The sequence below is a fragment of the Leguminivora glycinivorella genome, chromosome 14, assembly GCF_023078275.1.
Source record: "Leguminivora glycinivorella isolate SPB_JAAS2020 chromosome 14, LegGlyc_1.1, whole genome shotgun sequence".
Lineage (NCBI taxonomy): Eukaryota > Metazoa > Arthropoda > Insecta > Lepidoptera > Tortricidae > Leguminivora > Leguminivora glycinivorella.
Genome location: NC_062984.1, coordinates 14,146,710 through 14,170,466, shown reverse-complemented (window position 1 = coordinate 14,170,466; position 23,757 = coordinate 14,146,710). Strand labels below are relative to the sequence as shown.

The window sequence follows — 23,757 nt, the reverse complement described above, 5'->3', positions numbered from 1 at the left end:
ATTTAGCATTTCATCTTATTTGAGTACCATTTTGTCATATTTGATGAAGTTATAGGTAGTACATAATATTATGCTGTCATCATTCCCTTGCCCTTTTCCCATTATTTGGGGTCGGCGCAGCAGATCATCTTCCTCCATTTCTCTCTATCAGCCGTCATTTCCATACTAATACCTTTCACTCTCATGTCGTTGTTCACACATTCCATCCATCTTTTCTTAGACCTTCCACTACCATTGTATCCATCCACTTTCATATTTACCACTCGTTTTATAACATTGCTTTCATCCCTCCGCATTACATGCCCATACCATGCTAATCTACATCCTCTCAATTTCTCTGTCACTGGCACTATTTTCAGGCTTCCTCTTATATACTCATTCCGAATCCTATCCAGTCTTGTCACACCACACATCCATCGCAACATTCTCATTTCATTCACATGCAGTCTTCTCTCATCATTCGTCTTGGTGGCCCAGCACTCACTTCCATACAGGACGACAGGTCGGATAACTGATTTATAAATTTTCCCCTTCATACATAATATTATGCTGTGTGCAGGCAAAAAAATCACATATCCTAATTTTCACGCACGATTAATAGAACATCGATCAAGCTTTTTAGTGTCGTTTTCTCCATGTGAATTCCTATGGATTTATAATTGTTTACTTAATAATAAAGATTAGGAATCCATTTGAAATAAGAATAAACATCTATGAAGGAATAAAGGTAGGCAGGTATCTACTTATTTATCTATGATGCAACCAAATCAGCAAAATGAAAACTCACAAATACTCATATTAATACTTATTTAGGTTGTTCTAACCAGGTACACTATTTTCATGGTAGGTATATGGTACTATTTTTTTTTTCGTCTCGCTTTAAAGTATTGAGGAAAATATTAGAACTACATATTACACTTTCCCAAATTACAAAGGGATATTGGCCAATTTGAAAATTAAGAGAGATATCTTGGAATACATAATTTTACTACGCTTCTGGTGAGGTTTACAGTTTTCAATACACTTGTTTGTCCTCCTCCTCTATTATTGTCATATCGTCCGGTTGCTCCGGATTGAGCTCTCTGACCAAAGGGCCATGTTTCCAGCCGGGTGGGTATCCGTGCTTCCTCACATCATCCCACCACTGTTGCTCGCCGTCCAACCATATGCAGTAGACCACGTTAGTGCCGACCAGCACGGCGAAACATACCCAGAATGCCACGCGCCATTGGCTTACAGTAGACTGAAAACGACACTAAATAAAAAATACGAATAATATACAGCGGGGCAAATCTCGATTGAAGGATAATTGTAACTAAACCATTTTTAGGGTTCCGTACCAAAAAGGTACAACAGGAACCCTTATGGTGCGACTCTGTCCGTCTGTCTGTCCGTCTGTCTGTCCGTCTGTCACATTCCTAAATATCTCGAGAACTACTAATGCTATCAACTTGAAATTTGGAATAGTTGTGAACATTGTAAACCTCTACAAATAGAAAGTATAATTTTTTTAAATATATTAATTTTAATTGTAGAAAATGGCCAAAATGAAAGGGGGGCAAACTGTAAATTTCAAGTTACTAGGTCAAGTGGGGTATCGTTGGAAAGAGCTCGAATTGAACGTAAATAAACTATTTTTTATAATTTTTTTGTTTTGTAAAAAAAAAGAATTTTGAAGGAAAATGTAAAAAAAAATACCGTTCCCCCCCCCCCCTTATCTCCGAAGTTTACCAACGAAAAATTATGAAAATTTTAGTGAACATTGGTTTTATGCTATATATTACAGGAAAAATATAATCGTGTTTGTATTTTGAATACTTTTTTTTTAATTCACAAAAAACTTTTCAGATGTTTACCTTCAATTTACCCACCCTTGCGGATGTATATCGTACTTAAAATTAATACGAGATATTACGTAAACCATCTTCTGTCCAATAAAGTAAAAACTGTTTAAATCGGTTAACATTATAAAGAATTATCCCTGAAAAACCAGGTCGCGCAAATTAGTTAGCAAATTGACCGGGAGATGGCGCTATACACTATAATACTCATTAGTGCCTATACTTTTGTCTTCTAGTCAATTCATTAGAGTTATATGAAAATATGAGATTATTTTTACTAGGTAGTTTGAAAGAAAGTTTGTACGGAACCCTCGGTGGGCGAGTCCGACTCGCACTTGGCCGGTTTTTTTCCAATTATTACACTATGATGTTGAGTTTTACGTGTTATCCACTGAACACGCCTACCATTATATATATAACCGGTGGACACTCTATTTAATAATTAATAATGCAAACATTGTAAAATATGGAAAAAATGGACCAGTTACATTTGTCCCCCAGTCAAGATTTGCCCCGCTGTACCTTATAAATATCTACAAACTTTCTCAGTAAATTTAAAAAAATGTTATTATGGACAGTGTCAACATTATCTCACATGGAATGTGGCTGTTACAACAACATTTAATATTCAAAATTACTTATTGAATTTTGGAAGATCTCTAAAATGTTTTTCTAGTCAGTGACACGAACAACACGAGATATTTTATTTATCTATAATGCTCAATTTGAAAGGATTCTTTTATTGTCGCTCCTGTTGCGCTTTCAGCGATTGGTCGAACTTTTAAAAATCTTTACAAGTTTTTTTGTTTAAAACTCCTTACTGTGGTGCCTTTCAACAACCTTTAGTATACTTTTAGCAATGTGCACCCCATGCCTGTGATGTGGGCTTTGGAACTGTCTGAAAAGGGAATCTTAAATAAATACTCACATCAGGCGTCAACAAGCCGATAAGAAACGGAGTTATCATTCCCGTGAAGGTAGAAGTTGTGTTTACGAGCGAAGTTAGCGAACCTGCAAAGTTAGGCGCTAAATCTAAAGCGTTCACCTAAAAAGAAAAGTTGAAAGATGAAATCAACAATTACTTGGTAAATGCACAATGTTTTAGAAGGAAACAGTACCTAAAATTGTATAGAAATTGTAAATGGGTGTAATATGATATTTTATTTGCATTAAAAACAATGAAACAACAATGTTGAATTTGACAGCTCTGATCTCTGCTTCAATTAATCTATGATAAGGCTAATGAAATCGTTCCCAACTTTAAAAAAACAATAACATAAAAATGCGCAGTTCACATATTATTTTTGGTATGTTTGTTGTACCTTCATTCCGGCATAGAATCCTCCCATCAAGCCCATCGAAATAATGAAGTAGACCATGGCCGCGTTTCGATCACATCCTGCGTACGAAGCAAGAATGATGCATATAGCTGGTCCGGTGGCAGCTGTGAAAATTATTGTATTTGAACAAGGTATTTGTTTCAGAAAACATGTTGTCATTACTCATAACAGAGCGGATTTAAAATGCAAGGAAATAGCTTTGCATGATGAAATTAAATTACCAATGTAAAATTATTTTACAATAAAAAATAAGGGCAAAATATTTTTTTAGAAAATTGATTCACTACTATTATTTTTTAGTAATTAAGAAGAATAAGAATAAGAATAAGAAGAATAAGAATAATTTATTTGCTTTAAACAATACCAATTACACAGGTGTTAATGCGATAGGTGGTAAGTTTCATGTTTAACCATTAATGGTATGCAAACTATGTACACAAACTATATACAAAAAACTTATAAAAATATCATGCAAATGTATACATTAATAAATTTCATACATTTCTTTCATTTAAAATATAAAGTCGTACAGATTAATTAATTATTTTTCATGCCCAAAAACTCTTTTGTGCTATAAAAATTAAATTGTATAAGCCATTCATGCAACTGTCGTTTGAATGCAGTAATATTTAATTGTTTTAATTCGTTTGGTAAGGTGTTATACATATTAAGACACATAATCGTACAACTTTTTTATGTTTTGCTAATCTTGGATGTTCATCGGGTAATAATCTGTCCGGGTTACGGCAAGAGCGTGGATGGCTATCACAGGCTTTCTTAAATAAATCTAAGTGTTTATGAACAAACATGCACATTTCACAAATATATAGAGAAGGAAGTGGTAACAAACCAAGTCTTTCAAAAAGCGGTCTGCAAGATTCACCTGGTCGCATCCCGTTTAATGCTCGAATGCATTTTTTTTGCGCGACAAATTTTTATGTTGATTATTATGTTGAACGATGCCACAAGACTTCCTTGTAGCTCTTTTGTTATGACCGATTTAGATTCGTTTCAAATTACCAGTGTGTCAAAACAAAAACAGCACCACAATTCATATGACTATTATAGGTATACCTAATACTATATGTATTAGGTATAACCGATCACATTAGGGTGTTTTTTACTACACTCCAAATAAATGTTCTCTGAAGGAAAAGATACAGTTTTTGCTCTCATGAGTGACATTAGGGGTAAATTATATAGCCACTGGCCCCACATTGGGCGCCATTATTGCTGAGGGAAAGTGTTTGATTGAACAAAGTGCTGTCCATTTTTTTATTGTACTATTTTATTGCTAAACGGGTATTATTTAATAAAAAGAGATATAAATAAACAAATCAAATGTTAATCTCCTATTTATAACTCTTGTTTTAATTGTTATCGGCTTTTTACTTTTAGAAAGTTTAGAATTTAAATACAAATAGAAAGTAATATTTGTTAAGTAATCCAGCTAAATAAAACATATACTTGTAATAAAACACGTAAATTACCGATTGTTGTGTGTATACTTCTTCCTGTTTTGATAGTGTGCCATCCTTTTCTAACGCAAAGGTCACAAGCAATGCCAAATATGAAGGAACATATCCACATGGCGACATACGGCAGAGCCGTCAGCCAGCCAGTCTTTGTGATGTCGAACTTTAGCACGTCCACCGAATATTTTGGCAAGTCTGAGACCATAGTGTAGTAGCCCCAATCGTGGCCGACCTAAAAAAATATGTCTCTAAAATATATGTCTGTCTCTGGCTTTATGGCATAGAAACAGAGCTCGATTTGATTAAGATGCCTATATTCCTTATTGAGAAACACGAGATAGGTATAATTCATCTTTTGACAACATGAAGGGGTAACAAAGGTGGTACGGGAACAAAAGCTATACAAAATTTTCAAACCCCATCCATGAGCATTTCTGTGGATAAATAGTTGATAAATAAATTAATTTTATGGATGATGCATTTAATACACATTATTTGTATTACAATAATTTAGCTCTAATTGAAAATACCATTTTAGTCAGCCTGTTATCTGTTGATGCGATATTTTTTTTTTTTGCAGAATTGCAATTTACTTAAGCATTGTCTTATAAAAAGGTTATTTTCCGAGGTAAATCGAAACTAAACGAGCATAGCTGCAGGGCGTCCGCGAGTAATCTAATAAACTGCCACGGAAAACATTTGAGACAAGTTACCTATAGGTGCAAAAACATTTTATGGCAAGCAGTACAAGCACTATATGTTACCTCTATATATTTAAATAATCGAACATCTGCTTTACAAGTCAATTTTAAATAATTATCATGTGCTCACTACACTCATTATTAATTAAAAATTTCATTATTAATTAACACACACATTCACACATTCATTATTAATTAAAAATTTGTAAAGGAATGGGAGATTATACGTATTATTTCACATTACATTATTATGAAAACCAGTCCATCTGTATCAAAACATTAAAAAAACTTAACTACTTAAGCTTAATCTAACACAACATATTTATTGAGGTTAAGTATATACAATTCTCTACCCCACCAAACTGCGATGCAACCGTACAAATGGGCCCTAATGCTCACTTACCGCGGCAAATACAAGTGCCCAGACTGGTGGTGACCTCAACATCGCCTTCCATGGAACGGGATCTTTAGTCTTGCTGTCAGACTTGATAATCTTAGAGTTCAAGTAGTCCAATTCTCTCTTGGTAATAAAGGGATGTGTGTTGGGAGAACTGTAGCAGAAGAAACTCTGGAGAAAATGAAACATAGGATAAAAAATAATAAGATAGATATATTATGTGACCCAGGATATAAGGCCCAGGGCAAAGCTTCTTTCTAAATGTTAAGTACATCATCAAAAGTTACAGTAATTATTGAATATTTATTGCTTTTTAAGACAAAGCCATTACTAATTATATTTGACAATTAATTTGTCGATGGTTAAGTCAATAACACTAAAATAATAATAATAATATTTTTGTTTTCTGAAGATTCGTAATTTTATTATAGCTTCTATTATAAATAAGATTCGATCCAAAAGTTTTGTGATGGTACGAGTAACTATCTAAAATGCATATAATAATTACTAAACTAAAAATATATCACTTACCCAAAGAATAAACCAAATCAAACCGAACCCGCCATAAAAGTAGAAGACATAAGCCCAGTCCCTACCCCCAGACAATATCAGCCCAGACATCAGCGAACCAAAGATGTTCCCCACTTGGCTGCCTCCGAACACCAGTGCACATTGGAGGGAACGCTCGTGCGGCGGAACCCAGTTTGACAGCATAAGCATGAGAGCTGGCATGGTGGGACCCTAGTAAAGATACAGTAGCAAATTTATACTATAAAGTGAGATGCGCACTGAATTTTACTTCAGAATATAATTATTTGTATTTGTAAATAAAGACACTAAGTGCATTATTTATAATACACTATTATTTATTATTATTGTTTTGCAAGTGGGTAAGTACTTAGTTTTATATCATATTGATACCGTAAAATGTGACTAGGTATTTAATATGCTAAAAAAATTACACTCAATTTATATTTTATAATATTGAAACAAACATCATCGTTAGGTTTTAATTTCAGGTAAGATGTGAGACGAACACTGGGACAAGAGACAAGAAATCATTTGTAGGTTTCCTCTTGTCCCGAGTAAAATAGACTAAATAAATGTTAGTTTTCCTCCTCACCGAAAAACTTTTTACATTTATAAATAGATAGAGCACAGTTACAACAGCAACAGTAAGAAAAGTAGGCACATTTCATGGTATTAACTCATTATACTATAAGAAATTGTTTTTACTTCACCCATTCCCTGAATGATCCGAAGAATGAATAGCCAAGTTGCTCCTCCCGCTCGGGTTACCCAAGGAGTCAAAAACGTGAACAGCGCCGTACTCAATAGCCCCAAGCCCAGAGTCCACTTGCTTCCATACCTCTCGGCCAAATACCCGCCGAGGAATTGAGTCATAGCGTAACCGTAGTAAAAGGCGCTAAGTATTAAACCTTGCGTTGATTCGTCCCATTTAAATGTAGCATACTATAATAAAATTACAAGTAATATTTTATAAAATTACAATTACCTACCTATAACAACATTAATTTTTAATAAGCAGGCGTCCGGTTTTTTATCTCATAACCCAGTAGTTAGTCCATCACTTTCATCCAATAGCCCCCGTTCATTTTAGATTCCATCAACTGTGAAATAGTCCTTACACCCTGGCGAGTGCTGCCTCTGCGTGCGTTCCATGACACAAGCAAAGGCAACATCCGCTTGGTGTTATTCCTACATTTCATTAAACTGTCACATGTCAATATTATTTTATGCAGTATATTATCGATTATTAGGCTCAAATAAAAATAAAACGTAATGTAACGGACCACACAGTCCTCGGTTCAAATCATAAGATATAACTATAATAATTATGCTTAGAAACAAATGCATACAGAGATAAAAACTTAAAAATTGCAAATAAATAAAACGAAAACAACTTACATACGAAATGGAATTCCAACAAATTAAAAATAGAAATTCTCGGAATTAAAACCGGCACAATAGGCGTTTTAGGCACAATAGGCAAAATCGGCACAATAGGCGTTTTAGGCACAATAGGCAAAACCGGCACAATAGGCGTTTTAGGCACAACTGGCACAATCAGGCACTATTTGCCATAAAACAACACAGCGCATGCGTTAAAATCGGGACAATAAAACTCAGAGCGCAGCGTCAGAGGGAGGCATTCGGCGAGGGAACGTTGAGGTGTTCACATCTGAGGGATAGGTAGGCAAGTATCGTTACTAGGATTCGTTGAAGGAACACATCAGGAGTTTAAGTAGGAAGCGGACTTGAGATACAAGATTGAGAGGTTGGAGACTGGCGAGAAGGTATCTTGGTAAAGTAGACTAGAAGACTACAAGTAAGTGTCCAAATTGTTTATTTTGAATGTGTTTATAGTTGTAATTTTAGATTAGTGCTATTTTTTGAAGGTGATAATTTTAAATAGTGGTACTTATTCATTTCATATGAACAAGATATTCATGAATGTTATATTTATGTGGTAATTATTTAAAGTCGTTCAAATTTCAATTTATTTATTACATACAATTAACACTAACGGTTAATTTGGAATATTATTAATTAAAATTCGGATCTGAGTATCTCTAATATGACTACTATATATAACAAATAGATACATAAAATATTACACATATTTACTTTATGTACATACACATTCTATTAGCTAGAATCTCTTTGGGTGATTAGAAGGATTTTCATACTATTGTCTCATCCTTAAGTAAGATAATTTTGCTATATCAATGAAAGTAGGATTAATAACTTTATTTATTGTTCATAACATGTAAACTTTATTAGAGTTAAAGGATAACTTGTGGGAATTAATACTAATACTAAATACTAGGGAGGCATAGGACATCTATGGATGTTAGGATCCTGTCGCTATCAAGGAGAATCATTGATATAAAAATAAGATTGTTCACAAAAGTTGAATCATTGACACTGGCCTCGAGATTGGCAGACTTTGGAATCATCATTCCATTTTCATAATATGGTTAACGATATCGTTGTCTGGGAGATCAAACAATTCTAGCATTGACTAGTGAAACACGATGTCAAGCAATGGACCACTATACTCGGAACGTGGGAAATTGCACGCATATAGAATTTATATTTTGTGATCTTGGACAACCTTCGATGGCTATGGCCGAACCAAAATATATATATGGGATGGCGTGTGAGTCTGGGGTTTTGTCGTTCGAAAGGCTAGATCAATGAAGTATTTGTCTTAGTATCAAAAGAAGGTCAATGAATAGGCCCAATAATGGGTATCAAAATAGATATTCTGTTTCCTTGATAGACCAGGGGTAGGCAGAGCAGTTTCTATCCTGACGGTAGAGGACTAGGTTGCAGAAACATCCCAAAACATATAAAATTATACTGGGATTAAAGGGTCCTTGATTAAATATTTGATATCTACTACTATGGTAGTACATTTTTAAGTAGTGCAAAGACACTTTACATCAGTTTACTTTTGTTCTAAGGATCCCATTTGTTCAATGTTTGATAAAACATAAATTGAATCAGCAACCTGGTTTGTCCAAATGCTCGAGCGAGGTCCTTATAATAGGCTATGTTATATTATACACCTATTATTCCTACGTATAAGGGACTCGTGGGTCGGAAACAATTAACCCCATTTTAAATAATGTCTTGTAAATATTTTTAATATATTTCCTGTATTTATATTCCTTACACAATTTTACCTATCTCGCACACTCTTATCTCAACGCACTAAATTCTTTTACAAATGTCGTTCACTCTGCTTATTATACCTCAAGTGAATATATTACTGCCTTAGTTTTATCAACTTAAATAGCAAGTTCCTAAAGGTAAAAAGAATCTGGATTGCTACGCACAACTACGGGGTCCTACCACTTACTAGACGATCACAGTATTTGTTTTAATGGCCAATTTTTAATAGTGTATTGTTTTAATTAGGGCTAACAATTTGGACTTAAGTTAGGTAATTTAGGGTGTATGTAATTAAGGGGTAGCGGGGTGTTATAAAGTGGAGACCGTGACCGCAGGATGTAATAGACCTTAAATATGTCCAATTGTTAGCATATTCAAGTGACATTTTGTCACAAAGTGTTGCTGTGAATGAGATATCCTTGTTAGGAACTTGCTATCCTCCTTACTGAAACTATATTTTAATTTTGTATTATTCGGCTATTCTTATTAACCACTGCGTAATAGTCTAAGGGGCAATCAAGCTATCGGTTGTTTCTGAGATAAGTTTCATTTTGAAGTATGTTTTGTAAGTTTAAGGACACTAACCTGGATTTTTAAACAAAAGTTACAATCCGATATTGAAACAGAAACATTGCACTTTGCACAACACATTTCACTCACTTTAGACATTGCTGTGTAATTTTAAAACCATTGTAGGCTTATCACTTATCTAATTAGATTTTTATTTCACTTTTAATTTACTATCGAAAGAACTAATGACAGTTTGCGCTTCTAGCATAAACTTATAAACGTTACCCGTTACGAACTTAGGACGCGGCTTTATACGATAATTGGAATGTGTGCACATGGTATTGTATGTAAACAATAACATAATTATCGATCAACAACGTGCGTACAGACTGATAAGAGATAACACGTGCAGAAAACTGTCATCGACTAGGGACACCGGGGATAGAAGAAAGTATTTGAGGCTATTGTAAAAATGTCAAACCAGCTGTCAATGAAACAATTCAATTGGTATGGCAAATTTAGAAAAGTTATTCGTTTTCTAGCTAATATTTATTCTGTTGCGATAATGAAGAGATTATAGCAAAAATAAAACCTCAATGGTATCGGTTATATTTATCTACTGGGAAAGTTTTGTACTAAAACAAATTAGTCGTTACTAAAAGCAATTACGCACAGATCGACTGTCTTGTGGTAATTTTGTGTCGAGGGTTCTTTAAAACGATATCATGGAAGATTATAAATACTTAGATACATCAAAATAATTTAATATTAAAACGTTGTACATGTTTTATGTTAAGGGAAACTTTTACTGTTTAGTGAATCAAGATTTTCCGTTCTGTTGGTTATAATATATCTGCCAGTCTCACTAAATTAAGTAGAAATGAGCAAGGAAATACTGCTAGTATTTTAGGTACTTTGCTCTGTGGGCCTCTGTAGGAATTGATTTCTAACTAGATTTGGCATGTAGTATGTATGTATGTCATGTACAAGTTGCTAGTATTGGCATGTTCTTTTAAGAAACAGAATAAGCTAAATTAATGACAGTATGCGATACACAGACTTGATTAAGTACATTTTGTCAAAATCTATTCTTCATGTGTCAGTGTCGCATATCATGGTAAGAAATGTCACTTTGACAGCAAGAACACCATCATGTTCACTCTTACCTCACTATCTTCTCGCCCCTTTTCCGTGTTATCAATGATTAGTGATAAGTTGTTATCAGCTACAGAAAAACTAGGAAATAAAATGATGATTGATCTAGAGAAGCGTTAAGCTGTGAAATATCTATTGTAGCTGTGATTATACTGACAAATAGAGGTTGTTTAATCTTAAGTTGTTAACAGGGCGACTCATTGATTTTGATTTATTTTTAAATAAAATTAACAATAGAATAAGTAATGGTATTCATAATCATAGGGAAACGAGTAGCAATTAGCACGTTTCATATTTACTAACAACTAAGGATTAGTTGTCTTCCACTGAAGTGTGAACAAATTATAATTACTTGAAAGAGACAAACATTCAAGTAGCTTATTGACAAGAATGTCAAGAACATACAATCTAGAATTTAAGCATAGTTCTTAAATACTCAAGTAAGGAGTTAGGCACACCATTCATTAACCTCAGGCAAGCTTATAGCTAGGAATATTTTTATTGACAGTCAGTCTGAGTCATTATATAAGATAGTATTCAGAGCTGTGTTAACATGAAATGATTCCCATCAGTGAACAGATTGCAGTAGCTATTGCATTTAATAATTAGGGATATGGTGAATCACACACTAGCAAAATTATGAAGGAAGGTGGTAAATGAAACACCCACAAAATGCTTTATTAGTAATATTGAAAAGGTGCACAAAAACAAAAAAAAACCAGAGCATATATGTTCATTTCGTTTCCATTAGACGGAAAAGCGCCACTCCATGCAGGAAAAATAGAATAGAGAAGTAACTTTTAGTTAGGATTATTCGGGAAACCATGGGAAAAGATATTATGTTCCTCTTCTCGATGACTTTTGAAAAGTATCTTGATGTGAGACACGTTGAGTGATGATCATATTTGGTGTAGTCAGTGTAGGCGTTGGAAGTGATTGTACATGGAGAAGAATTTTCACTCTTTCATTGAAACCTGGAACAAAAATGAAGGGTAAATACATTTCAGTTAAAACATTTAGAATGCAATTCCACTATTGGATGTGCATTCCTTTTTTATACATACAGGTCAACAAGTCATATAATGAATTGCATTGTTTGTCAGACATCTTCATGAAGTCGGCTTTTAATGATATTGTAATATTGTATTGTCATCCCACTTAATGAGCTTAAAAAATTTCAGTTCAATAGGTAACTTGTAGCCTGTTATTATCTCTGAAGTAGTCTACAATATAACCCAAGGTAACAATAGGAAAGCATAATTGCCAAGAGCAAGCTTTTTAAAATATTTATCAGTAGATTGTGATTACACTAATTCTAGTATACTATAAAATAGAGTGAGGAAGTTGATCATAGGTTTCCTATATTTATGACTTAATTTGTCAGATTATCCGTCTGTCTGTGTTTTGATTTTTTGAATCAGTTATCAGTGGATGCAGCAGGTTAGCATAGATCAATTTGACTGGTTAGGTAGATAAGCTAGACTTAAGATTTTAGACTTAGTAGTAGTGTTTGTGCCAAATATAGTGCACAGTATAATAGTTTGGATGAACAAGTGAAGTCAGTCTGTAGTAGACTTGCTATTATTACCTCTAGAATCAGGAATAAGAGCAAATAATATTATTTACCCTAGAGTAAATCAAAGAATAATAAATAAATAAATAAAACATTTTACCATTGTCTATGTAGATCAGACATACAGGAGCTGAGTCAGGTCAGCCTGGGAGTCATTATGTTGCAAGTGAATGTGTTTCGAGCACATACACACATTGCTCAGTCAAAGGGGCATGCAAATGGAGTTCCAATTTGTACACAGCCGGGGAAGGGGCAGGACGTTGATTCTAGTATAATGGCAGTATTGTTCAGCATGCTCTGGAAAATTTAAGAAAATATTTATTAATTAAGTAGGAAATAAATCCTAGTTATAAGCATAAGTTATAAGAATAAGATTGGCAGAGATTTTATAACTAAATAGGTATTTGATCATTTTATTAATTAGGGTCTACTTTAATTACGGGATGAATTTCAAAGTTTATTATACTAAACTATTATCGAAATAAAGTTTAGTCAAACCAAATTGAAATAATTGACTTAACAACATAAAAGGTAAATAAATAAATAAAAATTGAAGGGGCATTTTTGTACAGGTCTACTTGATTACAAACTAAGCATGATTCTTATTATTGATATTCGGTAATGCTTACATGCTTCATTTATACCAACATTGCTTGGTCATACTTTATTATTCCGGTGTTTGCCACGGCTCATGAAAGCATGGAGACTGCTTGACAGCTGATTCCGGGATTTGGCGTAGGCACTAATTTTCAATAGGTCTTATTGAAATTAGTCTGGTTTCCTCACGATGATTTCCTTCACTCAAAAGCAACTGGCAAATATCAGATGACAGTTCTCAAGGACAATGGGTCGCGGTTCGAACCCGTACCTTATAATTCAAGGCATACAAATAATTTTATTAACACTTGGTGAGATTAGTTAACAGATTACAGGATCATTAGACATTAAAAGTGTAACTTACATATTAGTACAGGTGATGCAAGCCGTGATCGTCGGTGCCTTGTCTACTCATGGAAGCGGTCCGTCGAAAATGAGCTGCGAGTGGCAGGTTTGAGCTGGTGGAGCGAGGTCACGAGGGTTGCTGAAGATAGGAAGGCGTGGCATGAGCTTGTGAAGGCCCTATGCATCTCTGGGGTGTCTTAGGACTACAACACCCACACATAACTGGTAAGGTAGTATAGTGGCACTGGGGCTTAACTCCAAGGGGCATCTAGCACCCAATACCTGAAACATGTAAATAGGCGGACATAAGAAATAGGAAGTTGTAGGCTTACTAAAATTCTCCATCTCTAAGACCAGAATTAGAATGTTATTGTAGTGCGCTATAGGAATTAGACAATCTCTCTATTGGAAAACATTTTACCATTTTAGCAAGTCAAGGTTTAAACTAAACTATGAACTGCTTTGTGATGGACAAGTTAAATTTTGAATAGTTAAATAGGTTATTACTTACGGTGAAAACTTGGCTCAATTCCATTGAGGTATCATCAAATCATCATGAAAGAAAACCACGTAGTTCCACTGGCGTCACAGGCTAAAAGCAAACAATCATTTATTTATTACATTCGTTATACACATTTTGTGTTGTATTTATCACATTAATAACAACATATATCATTACTTAGTTAATGTATTACTCACTTTTTTATGATTTATAACAAATACAAGCCAGCAGGTCGATAAATTACGTAATTTTCAGTTCCAAATAATGCGTGTATGTCTGAACGGCATCCATTTTTCTTTTATTTCTGTCTGACTGACAGTAATGACGTGGCAATGACGTCAGCATAGCAAATGTTGCCATAGAAAAATAAAAAGGGCTCTATAAATCATAAGACATTTGACGGACCGGATGCGACTAAAATTTATCCAGTATGAATGGGGCTCTGCAGACTATGTGGAACGAATTGTAGAATAATAAAATAGAGACAGTGATTTGACGTTTACATTCAATCTTAATGCTTTTTTTTATATAAATATGAAATAAATAAATAAATATTGGGGACATCTTACACAGTTCAACTTAGCCCCAAACCTATCAAATTTTGTGCTATGGGTGCTAAGCGACGATATGCCTATTTGAATGGATAAAAACATGCTTGTATACAAGGGAAACATCCATGATAATAAATATATTCTGTGGAGTTTCATTGAGGAGAAAAATATTATTATAGTAAAACTTTGTTTAGACTGCTAGTATACTATGACAAATTAAAAGGTCAGTTGAAGAACACCAAATTTCAAACTTTCTATGTTTTGCTAAATAACGGATCGTAGAACCATATTAGTTATAAAATGAGATAAATAGGTAATGCGTAGTAGTACAGGATTTACTAGCTTTTGCCCGCGGTTTCGCTCGCATAATGTTCGAAACGTAATTCTTGTTCAATCGTTTACAAAACAAAGTAAGATTTCAGTTGGATCTGTAGATGTCGGTGTACGGTACTTTAGCCATATTACCATCGTTGAATAACAATGCAACAATCGTTGCAATCATTTATTTAGAAAAATAGTACGTAAATTATTATGTGCAACCAAGTCTTATATTTCGTCATGTTTGGAAACTTTCACTCATGTGTCTTTCCATCTTTTTTATGTAATACGTCGGTGGCAAACAAGCATAAGGCCCGCCTGATGTTAATAAGCTAATGATAGGTCAGTATGTATGTATGTGTGTATGTTTGTAACGATAATACTAGAAGATAGTTATGTCATAGAGTTAGAAGATGTTATCAGAGCAGCTAGGCGTAACAAGTTAGGTACTTGTATTATTTTTCCTACTTACAAAAGGAGAATTCTTAGCAGTATCATCTTCCATAATTTAACTTTGCGTCTTGAACTATAGGTTAAAAAAATGTAAGTAATTAATACTTAACGGTAATTAGTGTCACATACAATATTTTGGAGTTTTGCGTACAATTTTGCGTACGTTTGTATAGGGTTAATGCGAAAGTTAAATGTAAGACGTGATTGCGTAGGGTGATTCATAAAGTAAAGAATAACATAGTACTTATACTTATGATATAAGTATATATATATTATTTTTAATTTCTGATCAATTTGAAAAATTGATAAAGCTTTTTAATTATGATATCATACATTATTTTTATTGTCATTATCTAAGTGGACTTGCAGGTATGACAGAAACAGTAAAATTGAGCGTATGAGGAAGGATGAAATCTGAATGAGTAGTATAAATGAGAGTCACATAATAGAAAGAAGAGAGGTTTAGCTAGATGAATGGATGGAGAGTCGTTTGAAGATATGAAGGGTTTCCTCATGTTTGCAAGTCTGAGAATAGTGACGGCAGTTATTGGAATTTCGAAATGGGGAAAGGGTTACACAAACTTGATACCAAAAGAGTTAGGTGTTAGGATAAATAATTTATACCTTTTACAGGTACATTCTTTTGGTAACAACATACTCTACATGCCGCTAACAAACGAACTAAACACACACCCTGTGTCTTTATGGGATAAATCAGATAATTTTGTCTGGCATATATAAAAAAAAAAATGTGACTTAACATGGAATCATATTTATAAAATTGTTGATTTGATTAAAACATTGATTGTCTGATTACTCTTATAATTATACATAGGACATTATGCCGAGAAAGGAGGAAAATTATTGATTAGTATTGAGTTGTGGACTGGTTCCTTGAACTATGGGGAGAACAGTTGTCAGTGGCTACCTGAGAATAGAAAGGCTTTTTCTTTCTAGTGAAGAGATCTTTGTAAGTTCATAATATCTGTACAATGGAGATAGCGGGTTACCTGTCGGACAATGTGACTAACTACCCATATGAGGATGCAAGGATTTTACCATTAGGGTACATTTGATTCACAACCAAATGCTTTTACTGGAATGAAAATTCTGGCTGGTGGCAATTTGACTCATGTGTCTGGGTAACTATTAAGTTCATAATTCGTGCTGGATCAGTGAGGTTCTTTTGAGTATTGGTCATTTTTATTCACCACAACTATGAAAATGGGAAATTGAAAATTTCAATAACTGAATTATTTTATTGGTTATTTTCGTTTAACACAAAATGTTATTTTGAATCAAACGAAAATAAAAGGGGCAGATGTAACGGACCACACAGTCCTCGGTTCAAATCATAAGATATAACTATAATAATTATGCTTAGAAACAAATGCATACAGAGATAAAAACTTAAAAATTGCAAATAAATAAAACGAAAACAACTTACATACGAAATGGAATTCCAACAAATTAAAAATAGAAATTCTCGGAATTAAAACCGGCACAATAGGCGTTTTAGGCACAATAGGCAAAATCGGCACAATAGGCGTTTTAGGCACAATAGGCAAAACCGGCACAATAGGCGTTTTAGGCACAACTGGCACAATCAGGCACTATTTGCCATAAAACAACACAGCGCATGCGTTAAAATCGGGACAATAAAACTCAGAGCGCAGCGTCAGAGGGAGGCATTCGGCGAGGGAACGTTGAGGTGTTCACATCTGAGGGATAGGTAGGCAAGTATCGTTACTAGGATTCGTTGAAGGAACACATCAGGAGTTTAAGTAGGAAGCGGACTTGAGATACAAGATTGAGAGGTTGGAGACTGGCGAGAAGGTATCTTGGTAAAGTAGACTAGAAGACTACAAGTAAGTGTCCAAATTGTTTATTTTGAATGTGTTTATAGTTGTAATTTTAGATTAGTGCTATTTTTTGAAGGTGATAATTTTAAATAGTGGTACTTATTCATTTCATATGAACAAGATATTCATGAATGTTATATTTATGTGGTAATTATTTAAAGTCGTTCAAATTTCAATTTATTTATTACATACAATTAACACTAACGGTTAATTTGGAATATTATTAATTAAAATTCGGATCTGAGTATCTCTAATATGACTACTATATATAACAAATAGATACATAAAATATTACACATATTTACTTTATGTACATACACATTCTATTAGCTAGAATCTCTTTGGGTGATTAGAAGGATTTTCATACTATTGTCTCATCCTTAAGTAAGATAATTTTGCTATATCAATGAAAGTAGGATTAATAACTTTATTTATTGTTCATAACATGTAAACTTTATTAGAGTTAAAGGATAACTTGTGGGAATTAATACTAATACTAAATACTAGGGAGGCATAGGACATCTATGGATGTTAGGATCCTGTCGCTATCAAGGAGAATCATTGATATAAAAATAAGATTGTTCACAAAAGTTGAATCATTGACACTGGCCTCGAGATTGGCAGACTTTGGAATCATCATTCCATTTTCATAATATGGTTAACGATATCGTTGTCTGGGAGATCAAACAATTCTAGCATTGACTAGTGAAACACGATGTCAAGCAATGGACCACTATACTCGGAACGTGGGAAATTGCACGCATATAGAATTTATATTTTGTGATCTTGGACAACCTTCGATGGCTATGGCCGAACCAAAATATATATATGGGATGGCGTGTGAGTCTGGGGTTTTGTCGTTCGAAAGGCTAGATCAATGAAGTATTTGTCTTAGTATCAAAAGAAGGTCAATGAATAGGCCCAATAATGGGTATCAAAATAGATATTCTGTTTCCTTGATAGACCAGGGGTAGGCAGAGCAGTTTCTATCCTGACGGTAGAGGACTAGGTTGCAGAAACATCCCAAAACATATAAAATTATACTGGGATTAAAGGGTCCTTGATTAAATATTTGATATCTACTACTATGGTAGTACATTTTTAAGTAGTGCAAAGACACTTTACATCAGTTTACTTTTGTTCTAAGGATCCCATTTGTTCAATGTTTGATAAAACATAAATTGAATCAGCAACCTGGTTTGTCCAAATGCTCGAGCGAGGTCCTTATAATAGGCTATGTTATATTATACACCTATTATTCCTACGTATAAGGGACTCGTGGGTCGGAAACAATTAACCCCATTTTAAATAATGTCTTGTAAATATTTTTAATATATTTCCTGTATTTATATTCCTTACACAATTTTACCTATCTCGCACACTCTTATCTCAACGCACTAAATTCTTTTACAAATGTCGTTCACTCTGCTTATTATACCTCAAGTGAATATATTACTGCCTTAGTTTTATCAACTTAAATAGCAAGTTCCTAAAGGTAAAAAGAATCTGGATTGCTACGCACAACTACGGGGTCCTACCACTTACTAGACGATCACAGTATTTGTTTTAATGGCCAATTTTTAATAGTGTATTGTTTTAATTAGGGCTAACAATTTGGACTTAAGTTAGGTAATTTAGGGTGTATGTAATTAAGGGGTAGCGGGGTGTTATAGTAAGAATAGTTAAAAATACTAACTAGGTTTTCAATTTCCGTAATATTGGTGCTCGTTATTTCATTTGGACATGTTTCTTCATGAAAAGTATTGTTGTCTAAATTTACTTCACTATTGAATTCTTTTGTTTTGTTAACCATTTGAGTGATAGCTATATTCAGGCATACCCGCATTGTAAATGCATTACATACTCCTATAAGCCCCATTATGCTCAACACAAAACGTTGTGGGATAAAGCAACCTGGAAAAATATAATTACATAAGGGTTGTAAAACAAATTGACAAGTAGGGGTGCTACCTATTGCTTTTCAACGTCCACTTTATATTTAACAGACAACGTGTATAAAAATCTAACGGAAAAGAATTCAAAAATAGTGCGTTTTGACAAAGTTTAATTTACTAGGAAGTTGCAAAATAAATAAAAATGTTAAAAAAAAGACATATAACCCACTTTTTTTTTAATACTTTTTACTGCACAAAAAAAATAGATATCTGTATATATATTGTACATGTACAGGTACCTAAGTATAATAACGAGTCAGTGCAACAGGAGGCACTTTCAATTTTAATTTATTGAAGAAATTTGACTTAAACCAATATGTGATATTCGTAATTTTTTAAATAGAGCAATAAGGAAATAGCTACCTGATTTTTACGCAACAAGTTTTTTAGTTTAATTTAAGTATTAAGTTTTTAAATTTCATTTAAAACTTACATGATTGCATTATCCTTGTGAAAGCATTTTTCTTCAATTCAGTCTGAGCCTGTAACTTTTCAGTCAGTAAACTATTGAGCACTTGAGCCTGGTTTACGTCTTCTTTTTCCATCTTGATTTTTCTATTGAACTATTCTACACTTCAATACATTAAGATACATTTACTTAAATGGAATCCAAATCAAATACAACAGTATAGTGTTATACAGATATGTGTAATATTTAAATCGAAGCCCAAACATTCCAATCCATTATCAACCGGTAAAACTATGGCACTCTACGTGTAAACAAACTTTATTATATCAGTTTATATAGGCACTGATGTTGACAAGTAGGATTAAATCAGGAGACTACACAAGTATACACATATATATGACATGGTAAATATTCATTGAATTTCAGAGATACGTGAGGTTAAATCTTATGTAAGACTCATTGTGTAATTGTGTAAGTATAGCAGCTCAAAATATTTTAATGAATTTAACAAAAAGCGATATACTTTGATACAGCTTCTGTAAATGAGACTGACGTCCTGTTGAAGTTAACGAAAGTTTTTTTTAATTTATAGGGCCATATATTATTCGATATCATGTTATTAGATAAAATTTATAAAAAAAATCACAAGTTTTTTTTATTTATACAGGTATATGACAGGTCATTCAAGTCCTCCATAAAAAATGTCATATTCTTGTTGACGACTTTTGAAACAAAATTTATAATTATTTATTTATATATCGTGTACAAGTTATAAGGTCAATTTTACTACGGAATAAGTTTGTCTTGCTTTCACAAACTGGACTTTCAGCAGCGGCACTTGTTTATCAGTATTATTTATAAGTATATTCGATTATTTTTTTCATTTGGAAGATTACGGAACCAGCATCAACATTTTTGTAACATGCCTGATAAGTAATGCCATATTGACATTAAAAAAAGAACAAACTTTCTTTTAAAAAAATTACCAATGTTACGTAAAATATATGGCGCAATTCCTGTACTTAGGAGACTTTCAAAGGCGAAAATTAATGGAAATTTGCTTTTTTAAATTAAATAACAAGCAACACATTATTTTTATGCAGACACAACATCAAATGGTTGGTTGTCAAAAACTTGCGAAAAAAGCTTGCGAAAATATTGTTACATTACATTCGTATTCTTCAGCTAAATTCAGGTTATGTTAAAAGTACAATACCACTTTGCGTGTCAGTACTATGTACATATTTGATGTTGTTTTTAGATAAAACATATGATCATCGGAGTACTACAAATACATGTTAGCCGTTCACAGTTGAAAACCTGTTGTGATACTGATTTATTTCATAATATGCACCTATGTAAGTATTATTTACTTATACATATTGAAGTGGTGCATTGATAAGACTGATTATAATCAATGGGTGTTGCACCATTGTTCGATTACATAATGGACACTTTATACATACAAAATGCTTTTATTGATGTCTGTTAACTATTGTATAAAATAAGGTTCTTTAGGTCTAATACAATAAATTTATCTAAAAAAACAAGTGTCTTAACTCCTACTGTTGTCGAGTTAATCAAAACATAAATTTATTACTGAACAAGTCAATCACAACCTTTACTACTAAATTTATGGCAGTTATAAATTTTCAGAGCCCAAAATTTAAAAATATTTCCGTTTTCACTTCTGCAATAGATTGCTCTTTAAAAAGTTTTATGTTTTCATAAAATATATGTGACACATGATCAATAAAACAATGTGAATAATACTTAATAATACATTTATTTCACTTAAAATCAATAATGGCATAATATTACGGTAATACGGTACAAACATTGAACTAAAATAATCAGCAATTGTTACATATTTTTTGAAAATTAATTTTAATCACTGAAGATAAATATTTACAAAAGTGCGTATATTTCATATATATATTAAATAATTACCTATCGTATAAATTAGGTAGATACACTATTTGTACTCGTCTACCTAACTATCGTATTTAAATAATTTCCGTACGGTATTAAAGAAATGCATGGCACTTAATGGACTATTAAACTTGAGGGAACGTTATTATTTTATTAAATACATATTTTGTTTATACACTAATTGCTTATGAATTTGATTTTATCTACATTCACAGACACTTTAAAAATAAAACGTCTACTATCGTTTTATTTTTAAAGTGTCTGATTTTTTTTTGGGTTTCAACTTCTTGCTAAAATGGCTTATGTAAACTTCTTTTATAATTCGATCACGATAAAGGTGGTAATATACATCTAATATTCATTTTGTTTATTATGTGTTACACTTTTGCTGAGTGCATTTCATCTTGATTGCCTATCAATTGATAGATTTATAATATATGGCATCAAATTACCGAAGTGATATATACTAACTTAATAGGTATTTACGAAAGAAATTGCGCAATAGCCTCTAAATATTTGCTGAGGACAATTTTCATTTATATCGAAAACTTTAATTAATTTTATATCTACGCAAATTAATTAAAGAGCTCTTGGAATTGACTAATACTATTTATGCTACTCACTCAATTCTTGTTTTATATTCTGTTTTTAATAAATAACCTATAAAAATCATCATTAGTACAAAAATCTTAGAAGTCAAAAATCGTAAGTCATCTCAAGTAATTAGACATTTAGTGCAAATTTTTTTTTACGTATTGAATGAAGAACATTTCAGAAATGTTGCAACCCATTACATTAACATAGGCGTCTTCAAATCAAAAGTTACACTACAGTCCGTCACAAAAGAGTTAAAATTAAAAAGTGGCATTGTAGTGTACCTTATAAGTCAATTTGTATAAGAAACGACACTACAAAGTTGCCACTATGTAATTGTGACTCATTTTCCTTTATATTTTGTGATTCGAAGATATCTTTAAAAGGCGCATTCACACCAAGTGATACATTTACATAATAGTTCTAACATTTCAGAACGCCGTAGCTTCAGCTTTTTTGCTCTTCTCATTATCCGTGTCAGATTTGGACAAAGGTCCGTGCTTCCAGTCATCAGGGTAGCCATATTGCCGTACGTCGTCCCACCACTGCTGCTTGCCGTCCGCCCAGATACAGTACACCACGTTGGTGCCCACCAGCACGGCGAAGCAGACCCAGAATGCCACTCGCCACTCGGCTAACGTTGACTGGAACAAATTAATACAAATTACACCATATTTAATGGTATTCAGGCTTTAGACAACACACATAAATACATAAACTTTTTTTTATAGCACGTCGGTGGCAAACAGGTATACGGCCCGCCTCATGGAAAGCGGTCACCGCAACCTATAGACGCCTGCAACTCACGCCAGCTTTCTCAAAAGGAGTGAAAACTGATTCAAACAGTCAAATAATTACAATTTCTCAGTCAGATGCAAGGACTAAAGTAATGAGTAAACATTCTTTGTTATAATATTGTCGTCAGTTACCGCGATAGTTACTCATGAAATAAAACTATGGAAATGGATTAAATCGCGTATAATGAATGAATGTGGGATGAATTGTTAATTCACTATACGCGATTTAATCCGTTTCCATAGTTTTAAAGAAATTCCAAACCAAATTTTGAGAAAAATAATATTTAAAATAACAAAGAATTATGAAATAAAACTATGGAAATGGATTAAATCGCGTATGATGAATGAATGTGGGATGAATTGTAAATTCATTATACTCGATTTAATCCGTTTCCATAGGCTACTTTTTGTCTCTTTCTAACGCGAGCGAAGCCGCGGGCAAAAGCTAGTATTTAATTAATTAGATACTACCGATCCGCCTCCGCTTCGCATGTGAGTCAAACTTAATATTACCTACTTCAAACTTAAGAATTCTCACGTAAGACAGACATATTTAAAGAACATTAGCAGAAACTAATATCGGATAATTTAGAATTATATCTCCCTATACAATTATACATTTTACTGGGGCGGGTATAAAAAAATGTTAATCAATAGCGTTCGACCCATCATTCTAAATAAATAAATAAATATAAATATTGGGGACAACTTACACAGATCAACTTAGCCCCAAACTAAGCAAAGCTTG

General features: G+C 33.2%; 2 protein-coding genes and 1 long non-coding RNA gene across 6 annotated transcripts in view; all 3 read right to left on the bottom strand.

The window, feature by feature from the left end:
* Positions 1 to 456: 456 nt before the first annotated feature.
* On the bottom strand, positions 457 to 21,116 carry LOC125233107 (putative inorganic phosphate cotransporter). The gene is made up of 9 exons (XM_048138971.1): positions 19,711 to 21,116; positions 19,019 to 19,236; positions 6,991 to 7,227; positions 6,286 to 6,495; positions 5,761 to 5,925; positions 4,672 to 4,888; positions 3,164 to 3,285; positions 2,770 to 2,886; positions 457 to 1,243 (listed from the first exon to the last, which is right to left on the bottom strand). The coding sequence occupies exons 1-9, from the start codon at positions 19,820 to 19,822 to the stop codon at positions 1,016 to 1,018; spliced, it is 1,626 nt and encodes a 541-aa protein (XP_047994928.1). The 5' UTR covers positions 19,823 to 21,116; the 3' UTR covers positions 457 to 1,015.
* LOC125233118 lies at positions 11,423 to 14,436 on the bottom strand. Its single transcript, XR_007177826.1, has 5 exons — positions 14,336 to 14,436; positions 14,148 to 14,228; positions 13,656 to 13,918; positions 12,795 to 12,991; positions 11,423 to 12,095 (listed from the first exon to the last, which is right to left on the bottom strand). It is a non-coding gene; the product is annotated as an uncharacterized LOC125233118 (long non-coding RNA).
* A 337-nt stretch (positions 21,117 to 21,453) lies between the features above and the next one.
* LOC125233111 (putative inorganic phosphate cotransporter) overlaps positions 21,454 to 23,757 on the bottom strand; it is a 31,839-nt gene continuing 29,535 nt past the window's right edge. For all 4 annotated transcript variants that reach the window (XM_048138976.1, XM_048138977.1, XM_048138978.1 and 1 more), the window contains one exon: positions 21,454 to 22,856. In XM_048138976.1, the coding sequence (XP_047994933.1) occupies positions 22,644 to 22,856 (213 nt within the window). In that variant the 3' untranslated portion in view covers positions 21,454 to 22,643. The remainder of the gene's footprint in view (positions 22,857 to 23,757) is intronic.